The 21975-nt window shown below is 41.0% G+C and overlaps 3 protein-coding genes across 7 annotated transcripts; 2 read left to right on the forward strand and 1 right to left on the reverse strand.

The window, feature by feature from the left end:
* Positions 1 to 113: 113 nt before the first annotated feature.
* slc25a35 (solute carrier family 25 member 35) lies at positions 114 to 20841 on the reverse strand. 4 transcript variants are annotated; one of them, XM_086131402.1, is made up of 6 exons: positions 20756 to 20841; positions 5050 to 6878; positions 4769 to 4834; positions 3957 to 4109; positions 2641 to 2775; positions 114 to 2002 (listed from the first exon to the last, which is right to left on the reverse strand). In XM_086131402.1, the coding sequence occupies exons 2-6, from the start codon at positions 5419 to 5421 to the stop codon at positions 1832 to 1834; spliced, it is 897 nt and encodes a 298-aa protein (XP_085987528.1). In that variant the 5' UTR covers positions 5422 to 6878; positions 20756 to 20841; the 3' UTR covers positions 114 to 1831. The 4 variants fall into 4 exon arrangements, with proteins under 4 accessions (XP_085987528.1, XP_085987527.1, XP_085987526.1 ...); XM_086131401.1 differs by lacking the exon at positions 20756 to 20841 and adding an exon at positions 19703 to 19825; XM_086131400.1 differs by lacking the exon at positions 20756 to 20841 and adding an exon at positions 19676 to 19807.
* Positions 7229 to 14002, forward strand: grk1b (G protein-coupled receptor kinase 1 b). Its single transcript, XM_086131397.1, has 8 exons — positions 7229 to 7423; positions 9243 to 9958; positions 10428 to 10555; positions 11720 to 11877; positions 12201 to 12284; positions 12382 to 12506; positions 12605 to 12806; positions 13397 to 14002. Exons 2-8 carry the CDS (start codon positions 9260 to 9262, stop codon positions 13678 to 13680), a joined length of 1680 nt encoding a protein of 559 aa, XP_085987523.1. The 5' UTR covers positions 7229 to 7423; positions 9243 to 9259; the 3' UTR covers positions 13681 to 14002.
* On the forward strand, positions 16965 to 21513 carry LOC147193750 (claudin-15-like). Of its 2 annotated transcripts, none has more exons than XM_086131406.1 (5): positions 16965 to 17181; positions 19694 to 19858; positions 20435 to 20516; positions 20597 to 20707; positions 20777 to 21513. In XM_086131406.1, the coding sequence occupies exons 1-5, from the start codon at positions 16965 to 16967 to the stop codon at positions 20868 to 20870; spliced, it is 669 nt and encodes a 222-aa protein (XP_085987532.1). In that variant the 3' UTR covers positions 20871 to 21513. The 2 variants fall into 2 exon arrangements, with proteins under 2 accessions (XP_085987532.1, XP_085987531.1); XM_086131405.1 differs by lacking the exon at positions 16965 to 17181 and adding an exon at positions 18509 to 18842.
* The last annotated feature ends 462 nt before the right edge of the window (positions 21514 to 21975 follow it).

Genomic DNA, 21975 nt, shown 5'->3' on the forward strand with positions numbered 1-21975 from the left:
AACATTAAAGGTACACTGTGTTGAATCTGGTGCCATCTAGTGGTGAATTCACAGAATAGGGAAATTATAGATTGGAAGGTGGTGGGGACAAAAAAGAAAATTCACAGTCCAAAGATGATTGATGATTTATTGGCATTTTCTGTCCCCTGTACACAAACAGTAGTTGCCCAAATCAAGACAGAGTAGTTTGCATCACATTCAGTGGACATGTTACCGCATGGTAACAGGCTATTAAAACAGGCCAAAGACAATTCTTGTAAAAGCACGACACTAGTCATATTGAACACACCGTTCAAGCAAGCATGTCGGCAAAATCATTTCCAGTGCATCGCTGACATATTCAAATACTTTATAAATAGGTTGGTCAGGTTAAATCAGTATCGCTAATAATTATTGTACCGTTTTATTTTGAAACAAGGATATAGATATATACACACACACAGTATATACTGTATACTGTATATTGTTTTTTGGTAATCAAAGTCATTAAAGCTGATCTATGGTCGGTTCTGTCACTATCACTAAATATTGGTAAATTACATACAATCTATTTTGCGTCATCCAAATCTACACAAAACCATCCTTACATCTGATTTGATCTAAAACAAATGTGTTTAGGTGACAAAGCAATTGCATACTTGCTTATCAGGAATTTCCTGAACATTTCATTTTTCAGTAACGTCTGGAAGGGTGTATTTTTACCAACCTATGCGAATTCTACTGACTCATGGGCACAGTTCATGAGTTCCCAAACAAAAAGTTCCAGAACACACACACAACATGGACAGTACTATTGAGGTATCAAAATACTGACTGGCGCGAGGTATACAGTAGAAAATCTAAAATTCAAATCGGCCAAAGCCTTTGCTGTGATGACATTCGTCACATATTTTCCAGGAAAAATAAAAACCTTTTTTGATACTTTGATGATAAAGCAGTTCATGATGGCACTTAGTCCATACAATTGGGGTGATTTTATAAATATAAAACCTCTGAAGATTCAAAAAGAAACAATTTGTATGCATATTTTGAAAAAGCATTTCATAAAATATGGTACTCTTTTAAATGAGGTTGAGCAGCACATACGCATGTAACTAAACAACTCAAAATTGACCTTCAGGTTTAATGATGGGGTATTTATTGCTTGTATGACCGAGGTGAGCTCATGTGTCCTAAAACACTGCGCACATTCGACAATAGGCACCTAAGAATGGAAATGTATGAGAAGACATTATTCACCCCTCCAAAAAATTCTGTTTAAGGCGATTTTAATAGATTATCCATGGAGACGAACTAATCACCACTTTCAAATGGTTGATATGAAGAAAAAATTGTGGAGTGTTTTTTTTTTTAAATGGTCATTATTTGGACCACTGAAATGACAAAAAAACAAATAAATGAACAAAAATGGATGCCTACTATCAATTAATGTCACAAAAAGATCATTGATTAGCCTCGGCACTGGACAGTGGCATGGCTTGAACTAGCAGGATTCTCTCTGGCAGATTTTGAATAGGCCTCGAGAGATTGGCATGGAATGATGTGACGTTGGAGGTAGCACGGCAATAATATTGCCATCCACTGAATTTTAACAGTCAAGAGCCCACATTTGATGCGGTGAGGTTTAGAGCATTGTACATGTGGTGTGCAACATTTTTTTTTTACTTCCCTTTCCTCTTTTTCGCTACTGCGTTAATATTACACCCGGCTCCTTTGTCATGAGAAAAGCAAACGAGCACCTGGTTTTTGTTTAACCTCATAACATCAACTCATTTAATGACAATTCCTTGGAACCGGTGGCTCACCATTTTCAACTTCTTGGTCTCCTGTGTTATCTGAACGGCTGGTACAATTTGCGTAGCTCTTCCCAAAAGAACAAAGAAAGAATGGTGTGAGGACCAATCCGGAAATAAGAGGCTCCCAAACCTTTGTAGAGTCCCGTTATCCCCTCCTTTTTCAGTGTCTTTGAAAAGCAGTCAGTGAACCCTTTATAGAGCAGCCCCTGAAAGGACAAAAAGGAATATTTAGCTCTGAAAAAGACAAGACTGGGACGTTTCCTTCCACTAGGTGTCACTTCAGGAGTAAATTTGACCAAAAACTGTCATGAGCCTGAGCCAGAAGTGGGGGGGGGGGGAAACAACAAAACAAAAACACACAGAGCAATGAAAAGACGGACGGGGCGCTGCACTAACATTCAATTTTGATGTGAAGTTGGGGGCCGCAAAATATTTTTGCGAATATACGACTTGATTTATGTATTTCTCAACCTATCTCCTTGACACTTTATGTTTTGTCTGCTACTTGCTAATGCTACTTCTCTCACTGGCTGACAAGTTCCAAAATATCAAGAAGAGCAGTGTGGGCAGTAGAACAGGTCACGTACTTCAGTCATAAATCTTTTTTTTTCTTGAATTTATTTGTTATAGATAATTTTAGTGGCATATGAAGTGCCCATTCCACGATTAAAAAAAAAGAATCCAGAAATCTGGCTTCGACTCAGCCACAGTTAAGACCGTCCCCTTTAAGCTTCGGCTCTTTGCCAACACTGCTGTTTACATAGGAAGGCAACCAACACACAAACGCGAGCTCCTAGTCTGTGATGAATGCATTCGGTTTGTCCCTTCGCGTACTCAAGCTCACCTTGCCCTGATGATCCACGGGCTGATTGTAGAGCCTCGTGCTCACCACGTCGAAAGGCGTCATCGCCAGCACCACTGCCACGCTGCTGATCATGCCAGCGCTCAAGCCCACCAACCAGCTGTCCCTTGGAAATACCTTAGGAGGAAAACAAACCAACATTTTTAAAAAGGTTCTCACAAAGTGTTGGAAAATAAGATGAAGGGTGTTAAATTTGTTTCCATTACATGAAACATCATAGTCCAAGTTGCCCCCTAGGGACAGATTATAACAATGAAACCCCATAAAAGTAATATACTGATAATCATTAGGAGTGTAACGGTACACACAAAAAACACAGTTTGGTGTTGTGTGAAGTACGGGAACATGAGCATTGAACAAACTGGGTCATATTTTATAAAAGTGTAAATAAAACATTTGGAATAGTGAATCCTTATGCTATCAGAGCATTTGTTATTTCTATGTCGCTATCTGAAGAGCGCTGGAGAAGCGGTTAAAATGCTACTGGAAGTTGGGTTTCTTGCACAATAGCGATAATAAAACAAAAAACAGCCATAAGAGAGAAGCTGAGCTGCACGTGGCTTAGAGTGCAAGGCTGGGTCCCTTACATAGCGGTAATATGACCCGTGTGGGAGAACCCCAATAATCGCCCCATTTTTCAGCCTCGTTTCAAACACAACTTAAGGAAAAAATGTGACAAGTTTTCATAAAAGGATCAAGCTCGCCGGCCTTGAGTTTGACATTGCTATGCAACCCACTGATGTAATTGTCTGCTGTAGTTCTATTGTTAGTATCTATGCTGGCTCACCCCCATACACAAATATGATTTGTGCTCTTTAAAAAAAAAAAAAAAAAAAAACGCTGTGATTAATAGAGACAAAGGGTGTGTTTCGGTGAGGAGAAAACTGACGAGTTAAACTAGCTCCATGAGAGGGGAAAAGGGGAACTGGTGTAACGACATTTATGGCGTCTTTGGTGCTTGTGTTTTGGGGGCATTGTTATTTTAAAGCAGCAGTTAAATTTACACCCTGGAAACTCTGCGGTGGCAGTTATGTAAGCTCTGTTTTGAGCAGGGAGGGTGACGGGGAACTGAAAGGTGTCACATTTCTGTCCTAGAAGGTTGTGCTACAATTGAACTGTCTATCAACTGTAAATGATTTGTTATAGCCTATTGAGCACTGGGAAACCTACAGACTGCATTATGTCTTTAAAAATTGAATTGGCAAAATGCCCTCAGAGTAGCTTTTACTTATGTATAAACACACGTGTAGCCTGTACAAGACGTTCACACTTGGCAGAAAGCAATCACGTGTTCTAACCTGAAGATCAACGACCAGTTCTTTGGCAGAGGAGAAGGTGCACAGTTGAGACGCTGACCCCACGCCGACCCTCGGGATGGAAGCGCTCGAACCCCGCCACAGTCCTTGAATGCCATGTTCCTTATAAATGGCCGCCAGGGCATGAGACATTCCCTTTCGGAGGAAGAACAAAATAAACAAATAAATAAATAAAATGAAGACACATTAAGATATTCCGAATTGAGGCACATATTTTGCATGGCAAAAGTCTTACAGCACACCACCAACAGAATGTCACAAAAAGATACAGAAATAAAGATTGGATACAGAAATAATGATGCATGGTGGACGAGCATTCAATTATGGTGTTTGTCACTGACAGTGATAGCTTAAAAAAATAAATAAATAACAATATTTGTTCTGAGAAGTAATATTACTTGAGTTTGTTTGTACAAGGCCCAAGGAAGGTAACAGTTATTTGCTGAAACTTGAGGTAAACAAGACCTTTCCTTGCTTTTGGCTATTAAAGGTGGCAAATTAGTGTGCTATGATTGATCATCTGGTGAACAATTTCCCTATTGCTAAATTTCATTTGCACAAAAACGAGTTCATCCATTCCTTTCATTTATGATAAATAATGACATTTGGTTACATGCAAAACAACTCAAAGTAAGGATTTCTGAACTACAACTAAGATCTGTCTCCACCAGTTGCCATCCATACAACAGAATGAATGCATTGTGGTTCACTAAACAGGCCCCAATTTCACACCGAGAATGTACACTTGTAATTAAACTGAAGCAAGATTATCATTATTACAATATATGTGTTACCTGATGTTTGTATTGATGTCCCACAGCAATGGAAACAGTCGACTGACTCTGCAAATGAGTCTTGACCTGTCATTGAGACCTCAGATAAGAATACAGATAACCTCCACAATAGCAAAAAAAAAAAGGCTAAACTTAGATCGCCCGACATACAAAAAAGTTTGAAATATATTTCAACGCCTACTTTATGATTGAAATCAAAATATGCCACGTGACGGAAAGCGAGTGGCCACTGCTTATTTGAACTGAAAGTGACAAAAACTCGTTCAAGACGGGCTACTGACCAAATACACTGGGCTGCCCATCACAGCTCCAAACACTCCGGCCATAGCTCCAGCTATGATGGTCTTGGGTGCACTGACTCTTCCATCCGTGTAGATGTAGCCAGAGGACTCGATGATCGCGTACGAGCCGAGTCGGATGCCGTTCATAAAAAACTGATACCATAGTCCGGGCACGAGGCCTTTTTGTAAACCAGCCAGTCCGTCCACTTTCGCGATGGTATAAAAAGCGTGGAAGACATTACGGTAATAAATCTGATAGGTCCCCCTACTTTTAAGCTCTCCTTGCAGCTGCATGCGAGTCTTGACCACTTCCAGTGGGTTTGTCACGAGACACGCCCCGCATGCCGCCACTCCACTCAGGAGAAAGTCCATGATCGGACACGCGCGTGGAATCCGACGAAGCTTGAAAAGCTTCTTTAGTGAACCCGGTTTCCCTTCATGTCAGGCGGTAGCAGCCAGCTCTCCTCCCCTTCCACAGTAAAGGGAAACGTACCCAAATGTAAGCGCATGCGCAGAGTCGGACGCACCCATCGCCATCACTCGGGAGCAAGATGGCTTCGCGGACGTCTAGTTAGATTGGAATTCTGACCTTAATCATACGAAAGGTTGTTAAACATATTAAAAGAAAACCTTATTAGAAAGTTGAAAATAGAGTCGAATTAATCCACTGAAACGTCCATCCATTCCAATTAATAAAAATGTCTTCATCAGCGTAACACCCGGCATGTCATCAATCCGCAGGTGTGACGCTTTTCCTACAGTTGGCCAATGAAAACAGTCAGTGTACTATGTTTTCTGTAAGCGCAGTTGCTATTGGTCGAGCTTCAGTTTGTTGCGAGGCCGATGATAAATATCAGTTTCTCTGATTTTGCTATTCATTGGACAAAGTTAGAGAAAAATTTGCATTTTTTTTTTGTTATTCCTCAAACTACTAAAAACATAACTTCCAAGCGCTGTATACAAATACTGTATAATCATTCAGAGCATTTATTTGCGGAAATTTTAAAAAATGGTCAAAATACATATAGGTCCAGTGTCCCCAAAATGTCCAAAAGGTTTAACCTTGGTTTCATCTACACAGAACAAAATCCCCCAAATGTGTGGCAAAATGCGTCATGATTAACTGAAATCAAAATTGAACTTTTGTCCTTAAATTACAATTTTTTTTTACGCATTTCCCATTTAACTTGAGTTTGAATCTGATTGGTTAATTCACTACACAATCACATCCCCCGTTATAAAAGTGCGCACTTGTGCAATCACATGATTTCAGGTGTTTATTTACTCTCCCTCTTGGAAATCTCTCTATTTTCTATAAGACACACTACTAAGTGGAAACAGTGTGCAAATGATTTATTTTGGCCTCATCTTTTTATGTCACAAAAAAATGGGCATTTGAACAAGGGGGTGTGTAGACTTCTTATATCCACTGTACGACTATATGGCAACATACGTCAAGTTTCAGCAAACCTTTGCATTTAATCTGCTGAAGATGATTTAAAGCTCAGCTGGTGGTGGAGGCTTGGGAATTTGTCAACAGTGCTTGTGGCAGCATAATAGGATTCCCCCCCCCCCCCCATGTCTTATTTAAAACAAAAGCACCGAAGAACTGCAACACATCATACTGCTAGCCGGTGTATTTTGCCACGCTCGAGAAGCTAATTATTAAAACACGTGCCAGTCAATTCAGTTCTGCAAAATAAATTGTTTGTTGAGACAATTGAAATGCAACACATACTTCTTCTATAAGATGCTGGAGAGATGCTGTTTTGTGGCTGGTCTGGTAACGTCTTGGGATCCACCCCGGGTGCTGTCGCTGTGAATCAAGCCTGGATAAACGGATGGAAATAGACAAAATCACTAAATTGGGTCGGTTTGATCTTTGTCACTGAGCAGGATTAGACTTGTATATGTGCTACTTCACTTTTAGGTCCTGTATCTTTCCACATGCAACACCAATATATAAACTCACTTGGAAATGTAGACCACTATTAGGCACTTGCCATAAGTAAGAAAGACGTAATACAAAGCTGGCTTGCCTTGAAGTGTTTGCTTTGGATGGCCAGGGAATTTTGGATGTTTAGTCAGTGACTCTGAAAAGGGAAGCCTACATTCTACTAGTTACACTAATAGCTTCTGTCAAGTGGCCCCGCGTGTAATCCTGGCCACCAAATGAAGCACCAAGCTGGATTTTAGGTGCACAGTAAAGCTCCACCTGATGTGTCTTGGCTTCACTACACTGTGAGGGGATGAAGAGACGGTCTACGTGGTAGAGCTGCTCAAGACCACCTATACTTGCTGTGGTTGATGGAGGAACAAGGAGCAACCCAAACAAGAAATTGGTTAGCGGGTGGCTCTGCAGTGAAAAGTTAAGGTGAGTGCTACTCAACATTAATAAATATAGATGTGATTTTTAAAAAAGAATTATGTATCATACAATCATGACATAGGGCGGCCCGGTAGTCCAGTGGTTAGCACATCGACTTCACAGTGCAGAGGTACCGGGTTCAATTCCAGCTCCGGCCTCCCTGTGTGGAGTTTGCATGTTCTCCCCGGGCCTGCGTGGGTTTTCTCCAGGTGCTCCGGTTTCCTCCCACGTTCCAAAAACATGCATGGCAGGCTGATTGAACACACTAAATTGTCCCTAGGTGTGAGTGTGAGCGCGCATGGTTGTTCGTCTTTGTGTGCCCTGCGATTGGCTGGCAACCGGTTCAGGGTGTCCCCCGCCTACTGCCCGAAGACGGCTGGGATAGGCTCCAGCACCCCCCGCAACCCTAGTGAGGATTCAGCGGTTTGGAAAATGGATGGATGGACAATCATGACAGGTTTTTTTTAAATGAAACATTAAAACTTGTTGTAGGTCATTATTAATAAAGCGACAATTTAGATGAGCAAGTATGAAGAGGCACTGTCAGGGATTTGAATGCAAAAGCTCACTTTTGCTCTCAAGACAGGAAATTGAATATCAGATTTCTTCGGCCCCTCTCAAACACGGGGTCTTGAGAATCATCATCATTTTATCGCAGGAGCAAAAGAAGAAGACGGCTGGATAATGCACATACAGTACAGTCTATACATATGTATTTTTTTTTGTGTCATCCTAAAATACACAGACTTTGATACGGAATGGATCATGGTATTAGATTTGTTTATAAAGCAAATCCAAGAATGTGGGTTAATTACCACGAGGCAGATCATCTGTAAATCGCAAGAATCAACGGTCAGTGTTAATTGGATTAAGCAGAAAGAAGGAGCCACTTGCACTATCACTTGACACAAGTGTTCCAGGTCAAGGCGTTTACATCCAGGAAGTCTTAATTAAACTTCCTGTTCCATTGGAATTAAACTTCCACTTTTCCTGTTCCATTTTGTTGGCGGTGTGGGAGATTTTTACCGAGACAGAACCGTGTTTCAACCATCAGTGCGTGCACAATCTGAGTTACATTACATGTACAGTATCAAACGATATTTTCTGGATGGTTCATATTTCAACAGCAGGGTGCAGCACAGTCCCTGTCAAATGTTTCCTCCGCTCTCCGCCTCATTCTAAAAAAGACACAGTTGGCAGAAGACAGAGTAGAGTGCATGGCACACTCAGTGGCTGCAACATTTGGTACAGCTGCACAATTGAAAGGGATACTATGCGAGATATCAAAAATAGGCCATTACAAAAGTAGCTTATTGATCAGTTGTCTATGGGAGTATTCAGTCAACGATTACACCGGTCAACAATTTTTTATTTATTTAACTCTTTTTGTAAATCCAAGTTGCAAATAAACTTTTCTAGATTTTTTTTTCAGTTTTGTTTGATCATATAAGAATTAAGTGTGACTGCACATCCACTATGATAAGTGGAAGTAGTGCTAATTTTTTTTGGTCATTTCAGGCAAATTGATGCACGTCATTGCTTTAGTGTGACAAAAAAAAAAGTTAAGTGTTAAGTTTGTTTTCCTTAATGTTAATAAGTCATCGGCAATGGGCATGAGAAAATAATAAGCACTGGATTAGGCACATAAAGCCATTTCTGATCAAAATTAGTTGACATACAACATATAGTTGTTACACAGTTCTGCACGACTGTGTGACGACAGCTTGATTGTAGGTTGAACCAAACTGCATCTAAATTTTGACAGTGATACACGTGAGTATACTGTAAATTGGGTTGGCTCCTTCGTCCTTGGTATATGTTGCAGACAAAAGTTGAGTGAACATGGACATCGGAGGTTTGGAGACAGTAGTGGCCAACTCGGCCTACGTGTCAGCAAGAGGAAGCGTGGATGGCGCGGCGGCGGCTACCCTGCGAGACAAAAAGATGCGGGCCAGGCTGAAACTCCCACACATCCGGGATTGCCAACACATGAAAGCGTCCGTGGGCAAAACCTTCGATAGCATGTGCGTCAACGAGCCCGTCGGCAAGCGGCTCTTCCAGCAGTTTCTGGAGAGTGACGTCGCCCACAAAACTGCCGGAGAGCTGTGGAAGGACATTGAAGACTACCTCATTTGCCAAGAAAAGGACCGAGTCCAGAAGGCTCAAAAGATGGTCAATAAATACTACGAGTCGGCGTCAAAGAACTTCTGCAGTTTCCTGGAAGAGAAGGCTGTCACCCGAGTGAAGGAGGACTTCAAAAATGTCCACGGTGACTTATTTAAAGAGAGCGAGAAACAGCTCCTCAAACACCTGGAGACAAAGGCCATGGCCGCCTTCAAGCAGAGCATGTACTTCCTGCGTTACGTTCAGTTCAAGTGGTTGGAGAGCCAGCCCGTCGACGAGGAGTGGTTCATGGACTTCAGGGTCCTCGGCAAGGGAGGTTTCGGAGAAGTGTACGCTTGTCAGGCTAAGGCGACGGGCAAAATGTACGCCAATAAAAAGCTGGATAAAAAGAGGCTGAAGAAACGCAAAGGCTATGAGGTAAAGCACCGACGCACACAATCAGCCAAGAGAAAGTTAGCTCATATGAAAGCAAGGAAATAAGAAAGATCATTCAACGGCAGGCCTGAGTGCAGAGGTTTAGTTTTTTGCTATGATGGCTAAGCGCAAAGAAGCTTGTGACTCTTTTAGAGAACCCGCAAAGAAGCTCAGCCTAGTGTGGTGCTTCTAAAACCATTGGAGGATTATGACACTTAAGATCGACACTGCAAAAAAAAAAAAGTACTTACTGTGATAGTCAGCTAGATATATGATTGTTCAAAACAGCGAATATTTTATCTGCTAGCAAGAGAAAATGGATCACAAGGGAAGAAAAATCAGCGACGTGAATCACTGTACTACGAATGGGCTTCTTTAAATGTTGTCAAGGCAAACAATTCTTCGGATGTGCAGGGTAACAATGCTCATTGGTCATTTCTCCGATTCTAATGGCGTCCTTCCCCATTTTTAGGGTGCGATTGTGGAGAAGCGCATTCTTGCCAAAGTCCACAGTCGCTTCATCGTGTCGCTGGCCTACGCCTTCCAGACCAAGACTGACCTCTGTTTAGTGATGACTATCATGAATGGCGGGGATCTCAGGTGCTTTATGCAAACACTGACACTGACACAGCTTTACACACACACACACACACACACACCAAGAGAGAACATTAGATATCAACAGAGCAAGGCCCTTAAGGATGAAGTTGCTTACAATAAATAACTCCATTTCCCATCGTTACCCAGGAATGACCACACATTCCTTCTATACATAAAAAATTGATATTCTTGGCCCTAATAAAAAAACAAATTCAAAGTAAATTGGATTTGAAGGAAGAGTTAGATAGTATCTATGTCAACGGAAATCTTGCATTAGACCTGGCAAAAGAATTGACATGGGGAAAAACTTAAAACACTTTTTTTGTTTGAGTGTACCATACATGCATACCCCAATGATTTACATGTCATGAGGTCAAGAGAAAACCATGGCACATACAGTATATTTTATTTTATTTTGGGGGTGGGGGCCCGACTGCTTATCACATCCGCCGCACAGTGCAGAAGTGCAGAGTTCGATTACGGCTCCAGTCTCGGGGAGTTTGCATGTTCTCCCCGTGCCTGCGTGGGTTTTCTCCGGGTACTCCGGTTTCCTCCGACATTCCAAAAAACATGCATGGTAGGTTCATGGAGCACTCTAAACTGTCCCGAGGTGTGGGTGTGAGTGTGAATGGTTGTTCGTCTATGTGTGCCCTACGATTGGCTGGCAACCAGTTCAGGGTGTCCCCTGCCTACTGCCCAAAAACAGCTGGGATAGGCTCCAGTACACCCGTGACCCTCAAAAATGGATGGATGGATGGATAATTTGGGGGGAGGGGATTTCTGACCTGTGCAACAGCACATACTGCACAATCAGAAATTGCCACTGAACCTACCGTGCATGTTTGGGGATATTGGAAGAAGCCGTAGCACCCAGAGAAAACCAATGCAAGCTAAGGGGAAACTTGGCAAATTGTACTGTACTAGTGATGAACTAGGAAGCAGACGCACTAACCACTAGCTCACAGCGCTGCCCCCAATACACTCCCATGTCTGCTAATTAGTTCAAGTATAGATAAACCTTCAAGCGAACGTTCTCACTAGGCCGTCAGGTGCGTCACACTTTAAGTCAGACAGTAAGAAGTACTTAAGAGGCTAAATATGTCTTTAGACCAATATTCATACAGTTGAATCCAAAGCTGCATAATGTTCTCCATCCTGCAACAGGTTTCATATGTACAACGTGGACGAAAAAAACCCAGGTTTCAACGAAAAGAGAGCTTCTTTCTACACAGCACAGATCATCTGCGGGCTGGAGCACCTTCACCAGCACCGGATCATCTACAGAGACCTGAAGCCAGAGAATGTGCTGCTGGATGATGCAGGTTAGATCTGAGGAGCAAAGATTTTTGGTGCGTCTGCATGGAGCACAAACGACCAATGCACTGGTGGTAGGCTATAACAAATGAACTAATGTTGATTCCGTTTCATTCTCTGAACGGCTTATTTTCTTTTGGCAATTGTAGATGTTCTGTTTTGGTGTACATACATTGTATACTTGATCTTCAATTTGGTAAAAAGTGAACCGATCCCAAACTTTGGGCCTTCGTTGTCTTCTATTTATTCTACTTTCCTCCTGGCTGGCGGCCTTTGCAGCAGCGTTGATTTATTCAACAGCATTAATGTAATTACGTGACTTGTCACTCAGGGCACGTCCGCCTCTCAGATTTGGGCCTGGCTGTTGAACTTCCTCCAGGAAAAGACAAAACTACTGGCTATGCGGGAACTCCCGGTAAGTGGAATAACTTAGCAAGTCAGGAAAAAAAAAAATCATTCTCCAACTATAGTTACTTCTGTGTGAATATTCACTTTATAATATGCTTTAAAAGGTTTCATGGCTCCCGAGCTGCTCCAGAAAAAGGAATACGACTACACAGTGGATTATTTCACTCTGGGAGTGACTCTGTTTGAGATGATCGCAGCCAAAGGACCCTTCAGAATACGAGGAGAGAAGGTTGAGGGCACGGGAAAGAGATGCACTAGGCGTCTTTTACATGAATAAGTTTCCAAATTTGCTAATTGTAGGTTGTTTGTTTGTTTGTTTTTTTGCAGGTGGAGAATGACGAAGTGGCCCGCAGAATTTTGAACGATCCGGTTCCGTACACGCCCAACTTTAGCAAGGACTGCAAAGCAATCTGTGAAGAGTTGATGGAAAAGGATCCGGGGAAACGCCTTGGCTTCAAAAACAACGAGTGCGCTGATCTCAAGCGTCAACCGTTCTTCAAGGAGATTAATTGGGGACGTCTTGAGGCTGGTGACTTCTTCCGCAAATTTATCAACGCGCTAAAGTACACTTAAAGTCGGCACATGTTCACTTTATCTACGGAGATAAATCAGCTGGCTGACTACAGTGGGCAGCTTATCGTGTTTTCAGGTTACAGGGTGCATGAAAGGGTTAACACTTATTTGATTGCAACTTTGCAATTCTTGCATCCATTAAACCCGTGAAGTTTTTGGACAGCTTGATGTTTTGCTTCAGGATGCTTTAACTGCTCTCAATTGCGTTGACCATCAAGGGCAGGATGGCGGCCACACACGAGAGTCTCAACCCAGCTCACAACCAAAACGGCAGCTTCGGGAGGCCATTCTGATATCCCGCAAATACATTTTGGAGTGCATTTTAACCAAAACTTGAGTGTAAAAGGCCTTTTGATGCAAGCTAGTGTTTCCTAACCTTTGTATATCACAGCACACCACTAACCAGCTGCCATGTTTAATTGCTCTGTCCATCACAATAGGTTGCTGAACTAGATAGATGAACATAGATATATTTTCCATGACTAAAGATATATATTTTTTAATAGACAAGGAATATGTATTTTTTTCCCACTCATTTTTACCAAGGTATGCTGCCTCCACCATTTGTTCCTGATCCCAGAATGGTCTACGCCAAAGATATCGACGACGTGGGCGCCTTTAGCACCATCAAAGGTGTGGTCATGGATAACAAGGATACAGAGTTCTTCGCTGACTTCGCTTCGGGCAACGTTCCAATCCCCTGGCAGGAGGAGATGATAGAGACGGGCATTTTTGGAGAGTTGAACATCTGGGCTGAGAACGGAAAGCTGCCTAATGACCTTGACCCAAACTACGTGGAAGCCAAAGGTGGAGGGTGTGTGATTCTTTAAAGTAGAATGTTCTTTTTTTTCCCACCATTGTAACAGCTGTCATTAAAGTGTGGAGGTGCACAATAACATGTCGAGGAAATAGATCATTGTAGTATTATAGTACGGTACTCTCTGAAACTGTATATCATGGTCACATTAATTTAACATTGTTAAAAAAACTGTAGTGCGCATAAACTTGTAATTATGTATTTTAGTGTAATATAAGTTGCATGTGTGGACTGTGTTAGCTTTATAAGCAGTATGTATTCTGGTCTAATGTGTTACAACTAATGTAATGGTCATCGCCAGAAACACAATGAATTAAAATCTTGCTCAGCATAAATATGCCTTCCTCTACACTGTTCAGATGAGGAGTCTAACTAATGAAGGATTACAAATCAGCATGTACACACACACACACACACACACACACACGCGCACACACACACGCACACACACACACGCGCACACACGCGCGCACACGCGCGCACACACGTGCACACACATACACAAACACGAGGACACGTGTTACGTGGAAATCAAATCCAGCCCAACATTAAAATATTCCTTTTACTTTCAATTTGTTCAGTCAGATATCTTCTATCATGACCTATTCTGGACACCAGAATTATCCGCTACGTTATTTCAACCGAGTAAATGTTGCAAATGTCTCATTCGTGGTCTTCGAATCACATTTATGCACGCCTCACGGAGGCATAAAAAGCTGCCATCATAGCGATGAATCACAATGATTTATTACGCCGCGTATTGAAGCTGTGACCTCACCGAAACTCTTGTTATATACTCAAATAATGACTGTTCCAAGGCATACACACTATTTAAATATCACTTGGCTGTGAGTGATGAGAGGGAAGAAATTTCATCTGTGCTGTATATAATACAGCACATTTGACAATAAAGTTGTATTCAATTCAATTCAACTCAAAGTTCGTCTTTTGCATACCCGAGACTCAGAACAGTAGAGCTCGGACTGGCACCTCAAATTCCCCAAGTTCCAGTTGAATGAGAGACTTCCACTTCTAACGATGGAAAAAGTTTTTCTTTTTACTTTAAAATGGCTTACCTTAAGTGGAGTCCCACATTGCATTGTGGCAAAAGGTAGAATATTGGTCGGTTATTTTGACTTTTGCTGCTGTAAATAGTAAATCCTTGTGGCGGAAGCTTTATGCTAAACTAATAATGTGTCACACATTAGTTGCCATAACTGCTACTAGTTCTTCCATTTCCTCTTCTACTTTCTTTTGGTGGTTGGCAAATACGCATTAATGCATGCGGCATTAGTAAAGGTAGTCATGGCAACTAATGTGTGACATTTCACTATTTTAGCATGCGCCACAACAAGGATTTACTGTTTACAGCAGCAAAAGGCGCGGTAACCGACTAGGACTCCTTTGGCCATAATGCAACGCAGGACTCGAGTTAAGGTAAGTCATTTTAAACGAAAAAGAATAAATATTTCGATAGTTAGAAATTGAAGTTTTGAACCCAACCTGAATTTGTTCGCTGCCATCATCACAATGAGGGAACATGGATTTTTGGTGCCAGTCCAAGCTTAGACTTTAATATATATAAGAAGTCGCATGACCAGCCAAACTAATGTGTGACTTATAGTCTATAGGGCAGGGATCTGGGAAACAGAGGGAAATTAAAAAAATAATAATAAATGAATTTGTGATATGCAAGGGGTCCAATCTAGTGCCGTGTGGTTCTAAACCACTGTGACCATAATAAGAAAGGTTGAATTTTTGACATTGCTCTTTCATTAGATTTCTTTGGACTTCGAATGTGTTAAACTGAAGCCGGCAAATGTGAATCTTAGTTATTGCATATTTCAGGTGCTAATGACACCACCTTTGGTCACACCTTTGGTCATTGCCTCTATCTGAAACTCCCCCCAAAAAGCCCTTCAGGTTTGTTTCAAGGCCACTTCCCCTTTAAGCAGAAAGGGTCAATGCGGACACATGGGAAGGCGCATTTCGGACGATGAAGGGAAGGGCAAGGAAATAAAATATTAACAGAAAAAGGATTATGATTTAAAGCCTGAATGTCTGCTCAATATTGTAGGTATACGACAGAACTTTGAACTTTCCTGCTGATTACTTGACAACAGTAGAAAATTTACTTTTGATAAGATACAGACTAAAACCATTAAGTCCTTACAGTTATTTTGCATCACAGAAAATATTGGATGTGACACCCCAAAACATCCTCTGTATAATATCTGCTTCTTTCTGCACAATTGTCCTGATTTGTTATGAATAACATTTAAATTTAATACTTTTTTTTTTTGTAAAGTGATATTGGCTAGTTTCTCTTAATGGACAGCACTGTACTATGTCAACAAACTATTTGAAAAGAACAGACATCATTTTAAAATCTATACGCTCCAGTAGAGAAAAAAAAGATATTTAACCTGGCCAACAATTTCAATGAATCTTTTGTGTTTTCTACTTGTTAATGCTTAACCAGTGCTAAAATAGACACATTTGCCTCCTATAAATCACCAAGCAATTGCTCTTTACCCAGGTTTCAATGTATGCTCAGGCCTCTATTGAGTGCACTTAATTTATCAGTATTTGCTCATCGACCTTAAAATAACCTCTTGAAAATCTCCAGCTACCAATTTCTCAAAAAGGGAGACAAGATCACGTTCACGATGACATTCCAACTCAATTCACCGACAATATTTCCCCAAATCCTCACATCTCACTTGGGGTGACTTCATTTATCTTGCAAGACAGACAAATTTTTGTTCAAATATTCCTAAAGTCAGATGAAACTACCCTCAAAGACTTTCTGAATTATGTTTCATATAAATGTCTGGATATAACAAAGTGGTTCCAATGCCAGATCTCGAAAAGACTGCAAATATAAACAGTGCCCCCCGCCCTGGCAACAAAAAAAAAAAAAGAAAAAAAATATCACAGTACATTTTACAAGTATTTGCATAACATAGGCAGCGTAATGTATTTTACAAGCTGTTACCTCTGCCTAGATCAAAAGGAACTGTTGTGGGAGTTCCTTGTACGCTTACATTTCTATGTTAACTTGCCAGGCACGTGAAATGTAATCAATTTTGGGCGGGAATAGCAGACATATCAGCCAACAAATCAATGTTCAAATTAGTCCTCGGTTTGTTTGAGTGCATGAGAAGAAAAAAGAAAAAAAAACCCTTGCGTGCACTCCAAAATGTACATCAGATGCAGAAGTTGCCGTTAGAGCTCCTTAGGGAGGCGATATCTTGGTTGATTTGAGAGAGAATTAGAAAGAGCATTCTTTCCAAAATGCGGGACATTCTTGAAATTTCAGCACTTTCTCTTGGTTTCCTAGGCTGGATCATGGTTTATGTATCATTGCAAGACCAGTATTGGAAAGAATCCAGCAATGAAGGCAGCGTCATTACAACCTCCACAATATACGAGAACTTGTGGGTGTCTTGCGCTAGTGATTCGACTGGGATCTATAACTGCAGAGACTTTCCATCCCTTTTGGCCCTACCGGGTAAGTCAAATTCTTTTAACAATTTAATCTGGTGTTAAAATTATGGTTGAGTGCTCACAGCCTTCGACACTCGCACGTAAAAGTATTGAAGTAGTGATGATTCAGCTGCATATTATAGCTGACTGTGCACTTTCTTTCTTTTTAATCATTGGGAGTGCTGCTTGATATTTCTAACGAGGGAATGTTTTTTTTTAAATATCTATATGATGAGGCTAACTTGTATAAAGGCAAGACTATGAATGTTTTAATTTTGAAAAATAGCTTCTTTTCATTTCGTACACAGTATTTGGTTAAGTTCATTTTTCTTCCAAAATTAATTGAAGAGGATTTAGGTTTTAAAATCTTTATTGTCACACGGCACAGGGGTTATTAGTTTTGAATGTACAGTATTTGAAAAATTTCTGTTCCCCCGGCCCCGACATTATCGTACTGTACTTACTTTCAAATGAAACAAACTGCTGTAATGCGCGTTTGGTCCTCAACATTTTATATGATCATTTTAATTTTAAATTGTACTCCAAAGAGCTCTTTATTCCCCCACTCTTGTCAAAATCAATCAAAACCATTTGATTTATTATGGGGGGGGGGGGCATTAAAAAAATTATTCTGTTAATCAATTTTTGTGAAATTTTCGTATGGAGTATACGACTATGCGTTCATAAGCAAAATGTATTGAAACCGTTTTTAACCACCTTTTGGATTCTTTTGACCAAGACAGTCACATTATTGCAATCCTCCCGTAGAAAAAGGATATACAGTATACATCATGCCAGTTTATCATCAAATTTCACAAATGAAATATCATGTCATCTCCTCAAATCCATAAATACACAATTTCCAAATCTTGAAAATGTCTGCAGGACGTTAGTAAAAACTGGAGGCATGAAAAATGCCTGCTGACAGACAAGTCTTTTTTTTTTTTTTTTTTTTTTTTTTTTAAATCAGTGGGTGGGCGCATGTGTCGCTTTTGCCCTCACCCCCTCGCGACCAACGACGGCCCCCCATCATCCTTTAGCAGAGCCCAACTGGGACTCAGATCCCATCAGGACTGACTGGGAATTATTGACAGTGTTCAAAGCGACTGTCAGAAGGTGACAAATAGCTCTGAGTCTATAGACGTTAGTCAGCAGGTGTCGAGGTTCAAGCTCACTTCCCTTAAGTTGGGTAAACACGTGGACTTTTGAAAAAGCTTCGGGAGATGTGCGAATAATAGAGGAAATCAGAAGTGGGCTGTTTGGGGATTAATCATTAATTTGGAGGTTTCTCGAGCATCCTCGCTCTAGGGTTGCTGGGAAATCGGTTAAGCACACTGAGAACGCTGGGCTAAAGAAAAACAATAGGTTTGTTCTTGAAGATAGTTTAGCCAGGCGACATTTGTCAGAAGTCTGTCGGGGAAAGCTCGGAAAAGACAGGCTGGATCACGCGCAATCGCAATCGTGGAGTTATGAATCCCGTCGTGGAAGCGTTTGCCTTTTTCCTGGGCTTCCTGGGATGGCTGATGGTCGGGATCGCCCTTCCCAATCGCTACTGGAGAGTGTCAACAGTGGACGGTAACGTTATCACCACGTCCACCATCTATGAGAATCTCTGGATGTCCTGCGCCACCGACTCGACGGGAGTTCACAACTGCCGCGATTTTCCGTCGTTGCTCGCACTAAGCGGTATGTGCTCGAAACTCTGAATGATAAAAAGAGCATTGAATTGAACTTTTCAGTGGTGATGATGTGATTTCTTGAGTTGTTTGTCAGCGCTGACCACAGCATCGTCTGTGAGTCTTTGAGTACAATCCCATCTCTCTACGAGTGGCGTTCTTTGGTAAACAGCAGGTAATATAAGACGGGCACTATAAAAATACAATGAGATGAAAGGAGATAAACGAGAATAACCCCAGTAAAACAAAAAACCCATAATACAACTCTGAATAGTTTCTTCATGGCCTCATAACCGTCAGATGCGACAACCACGTGCTGACAAGATAATATTGTCTTCATGTATGCCGATTGTGTGGTTTTATTCAATGGATACTGCTCAATGGTTGGGGCAAGAAAAAGAATACTTTTTTTTTGTCATTGTATTGTGGCTAATGTTTAGTGGTATTTCAGATTTGTTTTCAAACTTTCATGTTGGCATTAAGTTGGCCTGTAGGGGGCGGAACCTCCATTCACCAATGTTTTCCCCACATGCCTTTGCAAAGCATAGTCATTTATTTAAGATTTGTTTAAGGAATACTAAGACGCGCTAGAAATCAAGTATCTGTCAATCGGCTCACAACAATACAACATTTGTTATTCTCAAATGCCTAAACCTAAAGCCTATACTGGTCACAGTCCCAACGGTTCATACGGTATTTCGATGGAATCCGGGAAGTTCTGTGCAACCAAGCAGCAATATATAGAAGTCCTGAAATTACTGAATTGTTGATCTTGGCGCTTACTGAAAGGATTGTAATTGATTTTGCTGCGGTGATGTATTATCAATAAACACGTGATTGTACCTTTGTGTTTGTGCGCAGGGTACATACAAGCGTCTCGAGCATTGATGATCGCCGCCATCGTGTTCGGGACATTTGGGCTTGTGGGAACTCTGGTTGGAATGCAGTGCTCGAAAATCGGAGGTGAAAACTACGTTTTGAAGGGGAGGATTGCTGCAATCGGAGGGGTGTTCTTCTTACTACAGGGTAAGAACAAAGACGGGCGGATGAATGATTTCAATGGTACAACATGGAGTGGGTCTACATATGCCAAAAATGCCAGTTTGAAACAAAACGTTAACACCTCCATTTCCTGAAGTCCATCTTTGAAAAAAGTGTGAAACTACAGATGTAGAGATTTTTAAAAATGTCCTGATCAAAACAAAACACATTTTCCTATTCCAAATAGGTCAAGTGGCTCTTGTGTAATCATGCTTGCTCAAAAACATACCTACAGGGGCTGACAACAGCGTCGGTTTCCATATCAAGCTCAACAAATTGTTTTGCGGTAGAAGTCATATGGATTCAAATTCTTCCCATAGCACAAAATAACCATTTAACTATGATTACCCCCAAACACCAGAAAAGCTAACATTTCAGGAACTCTAATCTGTGTATACAGGAGACAAGCTATCTGAAAAGCGGATGGCCAGTTCAAAGGGTTATCGGTACTCTAATACACAAAAGTCTCTTCTTATCAAATGTCAGCGTTAAAATAGGCCAAGCTGTGTACAATACGAAAAGCAATGATGTGAGAGTGGTCATGTTGTATGCTTTTTCTAGGTATGTGCACCATGATTGCTGTGTCTTGGTATGCAGCCAACATCACGCAGGAGTTCTTTGACCAGTTCTACCCAGGGACAAAGTGAGCATGCATATGCGATTGCTTTTGAAGGATAACATGACACAGATGGGATCATTTTGTTCAATGTCACTGTGACCCAGGTACGAGATCGGAGAAGGTTTGTACATCGGCTGGTCCTCGGCCGTACTTGCCCTGTGTGGAGGTGGTTGTCTGGTGTGCGTGTGCAGTTGTAAGGAGCCGGGTGAAAAAGTGTACGTATCAAACAATTTCTCTCAATATAGCCAGATAGCATGTCTTACCACATCTTCTGACTCTTTTAGGCCTTATCCATACCAGCCGTCCTCCAGGGGACGTGTGCTGTCCACTACTTCCCAGTCTGCCCCCAGCAACTATGGAAGAAATGCATACGTGTGACTGACACGTTACTGGGACAAAAGGAGAGTTGAACTCATTACAGAGCATTTTCAAGAGGAAGATATGATCAAATATTGAAATGTGCAATCAAATATGAATCTGGGGTTTTTTTGGTACTCGTTTTGAACTATAACTTGTAACGTTAATGCGCTGTGATGTTCATGCACCCTTTCCCATATGCTAAATAGGGCAGGACAGTAGTAGAGCAGTAAAGATAACAGTATCTTCAGAGCAATGACAACAGTGGGCAAATATGAATTGCTACTGTGCTTCAGGAACCTGCTGTGAAGTGAAAGCAAGTGATTTTTGCAAAACATGATCAAGGTCGTATTACCGTTGATTAACTTTGTATTTATTCGGTTTTTTTTTTTTACATAGTATAAAGTAGAAACGTGAGCTCATCAACTGTTGCGTATAAGCACACACACACATTAGGAACATCGTGAATTTGATGTATTTAGGGAAAATAGTCATATTTATGACATAGCTGTCATATGAGGGAGTAGACACTTTGGTTCCTGTAATTTTCATTGTTTTATATTAAAAAAACAAGTATCAAAAAAGGTTTGTAGTAATTCTGACGAGGAACAGGGAACGTACAGCGAGTACACGCTAACAAGTGTGTGACTCACCTCAAGTTCTATTTGGTGATGATGCCACCTGTGGGAAAGACGTAAAATTACAACTGGGTTCGTTTAACAATAAATAACTGTTACAGTGAACAAGCGGGTTTGGACCATCTTATTATTATTAGATGTATTTCTTACTGACTACCAAAATCACAATGCTTCTGTTGTGGTTAATACACCAGTCCATAGAAGCTCTGTAAATGATATCTTTAATGCGAAAATATCACTAGGCATTACTTTTCCAATTTACTGATCTATATTTAAAAATCCCAAAGCACCCCAATACTTCTTAATATATCAAATTTGTTATTTTGATACGTAACTGTTGAGAAAAACATTCCTACCAGTCAAATGTTATGCTTGATTAATTTCTGACTTCTCAGAGAAGCCCAGTAAGCCAGATCAAATTTTCTTATAAAAACAAGCAAGTTAAATGAATTTGAAATTCCTAATTATTGTTCAAAATCGTAATGCAG

This window comes from Hippocampus guttulatus, chromosome 15 (genome assembly GCF_054856545.1).
Source record: "Hippocampus guttulatus isolate MCC_2025c chromosome 15, RoL_Hgut_1.0, whole genome shotgun sequence".
NCBI lineage: Eukaryota > Metazoa > Chordata > Actinopteri > Syngnathiformes > Syngnathidae > Hippocampus > Hippocampus guttulatus.